This window comes from Olea europaea, unplaced genomic scaffold (assembly GCF_002742605.1).
Source record: "Olea europaea var. sylvestris unplaced genomic scaffold, O_europaea_v1 scaffold349, whole genome shotgun sequence".
In the NCBI taxonomy this organism is placed as follows: domain Eukaryota; kingdom Viridiplantae; phylum Streptophyta; class Magnoliopsida; order Lamiales; family Oleaceae; genus Olea; species Olea europaea.
The window spans coordinates 183,466-189,867 of record NW_019254008.1 but is presented as its reverse complement, the minus strand read 5'-3'; the positions used below and the strand labels follow the sequence as shown (position 1 = coordinate 189,867).

The following is a 6,402-nucleotide window of genomic DNA, read 5'->3' as shown; positions in this document are numbered from 1 at the left end:
GTTTTCACTATAAATAGCATTACACGAGAGAGACATACAATTTAATTTGACAAACATGAACTAAATATAGACCCTTCTTTCTGTCTTTTATTTTAAATCATCTTTACCAAAGGTGCAAGAAAATTCTTTAATCGGGGCAAAGAATATATTTCTAAAACTTTCGAGTGTAAATTCATATTTCTTCCAATTTTATTAAATCCATAATTATGTTATAATCTTTGCACCTTTTACCCACATTTCCGCGTCAACTCCTCCCATTGTCACCCTATAAACCCTAAACTCTTACATTCTGTTCCTCTTAATTTACATTCCACAAGGAACTTGAACCCCAAAAAAAAAAAAGAAAAAAAGCACAATTTCTTCTCTGATATCTTGTCTCCTCTCTCCACCTTCAAAACCACCATGAAGGTGATCAATATCCTCTTCATCATTGCTATCACTATGGTCTTAACCCTTACACTAACCATGAAAAACATAGAAGAACCGGCCTCGAAAAGCTCGATCCTGCATCCAGACGGGGAAAAACCTGTAGCCCTCAAAAGGCAGGTGAGCCGGTTTCTCGCCGAAAAAGAAAGGAATCCCAGAGCAGCTGATCATTGCATGAAGGACAATGAAATATGCCAGATTATGGGAGGAAAAAGCTCAAAATGCTGCAATAATAAGTGCATGGATTTGGATAATGATAAGAATAATTGTGGGGCGTGCAAAAAGAAGTGTCGTTACACAGAAGCTTGCTGCAGAGGGGAATGTGTGGATCTTTCATATGATAAGAGGCACTGTGGGCAGTGCAATAACAAGTGCATGAATGGAGGTTACTGTATTTATGCCATGTGTGATTATGCTTAAAATGAGCAGGAAATTCTCCATGGATTGATTTCATTGATAATAATTAAGGTTTGGAATTATAATTTATTAATTATTATAAATAAAAAACCACGTTTGATTTGGTGGTTCTCGATGGATAATGTATTGTTTTACGTTTATCCATCAACGATTTATCTAATTATAATGCAATAAGAGTGTGTGTCTGAATTGTGTGTATTAATTATAGTCTGTAATCTGATAATTAGCTCATATATTTGTTCTTTTTACCAACTATTTTTGTTCTATGAGTGGGAGAAACAATTTGATTTTTTGTTATCTTTAATTTGTTTTCCAATGAATCATGTGTTGCTGTCGTGTCATAATTTTGTTAAATAGTCGATCGATCAAATACTCTCTTAGAGCAAATTTGATGCATAATATTAGTCTGAACTCAATAATATAATGAATAAGATTTTATTTGTTTATTTATTTCAAATATTTTCCTTACTATTTAATCCTTGTTATTGTGCCAAAACTTCGTTGATTTCGTGTTATACTATATTTATAGTGTTTTGTCTTTGTTTAGTTTATGAATTAATTTTTTTTATTCTGATATTAAATAAAAGAATTCATTTTAATAATTTTTATTACTATTTAATCTCCTCCTTTGTTGTGTTTATTGTTTGGTTACAATTTCTCTTATAAGTTTCATCGATGTATCATTTATCTAGTGCTTAGTTATTTCTTCAGTGGTTATAGGGGATTTTAATTTTCATTTATTTTTGTCCTCAGAAATGGACAAAAAATTGAATAAATTATATTTGTACTATTTTACTAAAAATAATGAATTATAGAATCTAATAATTCTCAAATATACGTAATTTAAACCTATTGAAATCGTAAGAGAAAATTTGAAGTTTAAGGCTCATTAACCTAGCTATAAACTTGGTTAGTTTGTTTGATATACAAGCTTTAGTATCCAATGGTCAATTGGTAATTTGGCAATCAAGCAAAGGTAATCTTGACCGAATTATTAATTAAGTTCCTCAATATATGGTTGCTTCATTGCAATGTTTTAAAAACCAATCCGGCTGTTGACCCGGAAAAGTTAAAGGGTCGAGAGTTGAAAGGTCGAACCGGGATCGAACTGGTTGTAATATATAAATAAATAATATATCATAACAATTGACAAAATTAATTTAATTTTTCAAATTAATTAATGTAGAGACAAAAACACCTATTAACGATTACATTTGATTACATTTAATTTTTATTTTGTCATAAAGTGAATTGTTTAATACTTCTATAGTATTTTATTGTGCTAATGTATTTATAAAAAAAAAAATTTAAAAAATCCCATATATTTGATTGAAATTGAAAAAAATTAATTTGAAGAGATAAATAATTTACACCAACATGATTTTCCCTTCTTTTTTTAAGTAGAGCTACTGCTTTTTTAATATATTTAACTTTTATAGTTGGAAAACTATTTAGTATTTACCAACTCAGCAATCCTTTTATGAATCCCACATCGGAATCTCATATCAAATCCCTTGAAGATCACTCTATATATGTGCAGGCTAATGTATTAAAAGTGTTTAATATAGGCCTTTAATTATTGTGGATTGAAACCATAAAACAATAACATTTAGTCTAGTTATCCAACCTGCAAAATCAGAAGAACCGGTAATGGGTCATTCGGTTTCTGGTTTAGAGTCAAATTTTATCGGTTTTTTTCCGGTTTTAAATTTAACGGTTTTTGAGCAGGAACTAAATTGGATTTTGGACTGATTCACGGTTGAACCAGTAGATCCGATCTGATTTTGATAACATTGCTTCATTGTCATAATTGAGAATCTAGTTAGCATATTTTAATTATATATTAACATTAAAGCTTGTATGATCAAAGCTTGATGAGAGCAATGTTGGGACTCTTTTTTTCTACGAGTCAACTGAAAAATATTTTTGCAAACTTGTTAATCTTGTATTTGAACTCGTCAAGTTCAGCGTATTAAACATAGCCATAAATTTGTCATTTAACATTCTTATTGAATTTCAAGGAAAATCACATGCATTTTTTAATTAGAATGACCATTTCATAGTATACCAACAAAAATGGATCTTCATGTGTCATCACATGCAATACTGGCAGATTTTGCTTCATTTTGGTGCTTTCTTTTTCTTTTTGTTTTCACTTATTTGACGGAAAATGTAGTCCAATTTGCTTTGCCCCTTCAAATTCACTCCAAGCTCGTTACGTGAGAAGAGCAAGGAAGCATATATACAGTCAAAGTTTGATCAAAATTCTTAAAACTCTTATTTGATTTAGATTAAAATCAGACTTTTAGTAGATTTTTGATGGAATTTGTGGTTAAAAAATTATGTATCCTATAAATATATAGTTAAAATAAATTATTGAGTTTAACGTAAATTTTAATCTAACTTCTTAGTCGAAGAGCCTAAAATTTGAACATATTGGAGTAATGGACAGGAGCTAGACTGAGCCATCCAATTTGAATTTAGGGAAATTAAGACAAATATCGTAGAATTAAACACAACTTTCTTTTAGCAATGGATAAAAATCAAACTATATCACACAGTCTGATTGAAAATTGAGAATTACTCTAAGCTTAGTCCATGTTTGATAGGTCATGATTTTCATGGAAAATAAAAAATGAATTCCACTCCACTTTTGTCATGTTTGATGACAATTTTTTTCCATGAAATTTATTTTCTTGTTTTTCTTGCCACATGAACATTTTCTTGGTTTTCAAGAAAAACCAATTCCCACCTATTGGTTTTCAAGGCTATGTTGCCGAATTTTTATTTTATTTTTTATTTTTTGGCAATGGAAACAAATTCTATCCCTAATTGTAAAAAAATATTTTTCTTTAATTGACAATTTCCATATAAAATAAAGTTAAACGAATACCAAAAGATAGATAATTTTCTTGACTTTTTTTTTTTTTTTTTTTGGCAATGGAAACAAATCCTATCCTCAATACAATAAATTCTATTCCTTTAATTGACAATTTTCATGTAAAATAAAGCCAAACAAATACCAAAAAGTACTTTTATTTCAACATTTTTCACGTAAAAAATTATATCAATCAAACACAATAATTGACAATTTTCATTAAAATAATTTCTAGGCAATTCAATTATCTGAAATTCGTTTTCTTTTTACCCAAATTTCATCTTTGCAATCAAACGTACCTTAGGTCAAATTACATGCAGAAAACCTAAAAATTAAAACCCACTAATATAACTAAAAACCTTGTGATCTGCAACTAGTTTTGTTTTTTCTTTTTATTGTTTTAGATTTTTTTTTAGTTCGCTTTTTGATTCTTGATCCTTAATATTTTACGAATCAATATGTACTTTTTTTGTACCTTGTTGTGTTTACCGTTACTTTCTTTGTTATGATTCGCTGTTTGATACTCATTTTAGAGGTTATTTTTCAAATTCATTTACAATCACATCTCATGAAACTCACAATTTAATCAACTTTTCAACCATATTTCATCAATTTGTATCAAAGTCTACTTACCTAAACCAAATAGGACTTAATATTATATTTTTTGCTACTCTTAATTAATGTCTCAATCAGTGGGCGGACCTAGGGGGTCCTATAGGATTAATTTACCCCCCAATTTCTGACCTTTTTCTGCTTTATTATTATTATTATTATTTTTTAGATTGTCAAAGTATAAAACCTACATTATAAATATATTATGCAATCGGTAATTCCAAACTCAACTTTGTGCCCCTCTCTCTCTTTCTCTCTCTCTCTCTCTCTCTCTCAATCTGTCAACTACGGATTGTTATTACCATTTACGATTTACTCACTATTTGAAAATTTAATTGTAACCCTCTAACTAAAAGTGTCTGGGTCCGTCCCTGGTCTCAATCCTGTTCATAACAAATGCTGTTACCACTATTGTGTTTTGTGTTTCTTCCTTTTCTCTAGCTTGTTCGTGCTTTCTTGAAAGATTAATAATAGTTGGGTGAAACTCTATAGCATTAAAGGGAGCCAAAAATGAGAGTAAAAGCACGCCCATTTCTCGAAGGTTTTCTTTCATTTGTCATGTCACGAAATATTAACGCTTCTGAAAAAAAATAGTCGTACAAAAAGAACAAATCAGAGTAACAAACGCAACACAAAGAACTTGACGCCTGTGGCGTAGAGGTACTGAGTGTCAAATAAGCTTGTTGATTTGATTGGTTAATATGTACATTCATTCAACAAAGCAACTCGGTCGAGAAAATATTACAAATAGGCAACTCGACTACAATCTCTAGATGAAGCAGAGATTGAGGGCTCTTGATAATTCAACAAAGTTATCCATTCGAATCAAAACGGCATGGTTGGGTGACTTTGTAACTTTAAAGTATTTTAAATTGCGAAATTTAACCTAAAAAAGATGTTGAAATGACAAAAGAAATTGTAAATGGTTGTAATTTAATAATAGATCTTGCTACATGTACAGAGTGTGCCATTATTATTATAAGGTCAATTAGTACAAAACGTCCCTACGTATTATGATTTTTGTGAAAAACATTCAAACCTTTCTTTTTTTGGCGCATTTCATCCCTACATTTACCTTTTTCTTGTGCAAAATATCATTTTCAATTTTTTCTCATTAAAAAGTTATAAAATGACTAACATACCTTTCTATTTAAATAAAAAAACAAAAATAAAGAACTAATTGTAATCATAGTCCCAATTTTTAAAAAAGTTCAAAAAAGTCCCTAATAAAATAAAAAAAATAAATTCTCCATCTCCACCTCCTCCACCACCACCACCAATTTTCGTTAGTTGCCCTGGCCACTGGAAACTACCCTCCATGTCGACGGCCTCTCACATATAGCACAATTCAACAAACAACCAAGTTAGAGATAGAAATTGGTGGAAAACAACCCCGATTTTTCGCGCCCTATACAAATCGATTCGACCACTTTCAAAGACACTCATGATCATCCACTTCCACCCATCATCTCCCATTATCTACGCGAAGGTCGTAATGGATTAACATCACCAAAAAAGGCCTTAAATGTTGCTAAATCTTTTTGTAAAACAAGCTTGGTTCATAGGCACAATGAGGCAGTAGCGCCTCTGCTAATTGATGGGTCCCAAGCTATTTTTCCACCAAATTGCCACCAATCGAGCGTCCAGCAGCCTCATAAGACATTGCATGTGCATTCAATTGATTCAATCCAACCTCCAATCGATCCAATTTTTCAAACCAATTCTGCAAATTCTTCTAGGGCAAATGTGCTTGCACTTTCTCCTCCTATTCCTCCTCTCTCAGTTCCACACCAATTCTCTTCCCAGAGGACTCTTTACCCATGGAATCCTCCTTATTTTCAGTCACAAAGGCCACCATTGACCAGGGATTGTTCACACTTGATGAAACCCAGTAATATTTATGGATATGGTAATGGACCTTGCGGTTGTAATGGTAATGTTATAGTCGGAGCCCGAACTAGAACTGGAGAATTAGCTCCACATCAGCTCGGAATGGTGCAGATGCAAAGGGTAGGTGGGGTTGGGTCGTTTGAATCGGTGCTGATGGTCCAAAGGACAACTGCAGAAAA

At 31.5% G+C, this 6,402-nt stretch overlaps 1 protein-coding gene across 1 annotated transcript; it reads left to right on the top strand.

The window, feature by feature from the left end:
• Positions 1-322: 322 nt before the first annotated feature.
• LOC111386295 (stigma-specific STIG1-like protein 2) lies at positions 323-980 on the top strand. Its single transcript, XM_023010754.1, has one exon. The coding sequence runs from the start codon at positions 403-405 to the stop codon at positions 844-846; it is 444 nt and encodes a 147-aa protein (XP_022866522.1). The 5' UTR covers positions 323-402; the 3' UTR covers positions 847-980.
• The last annotated feature ends 5,422 nt before the right edge of the window (positions 981-6,402 follow it).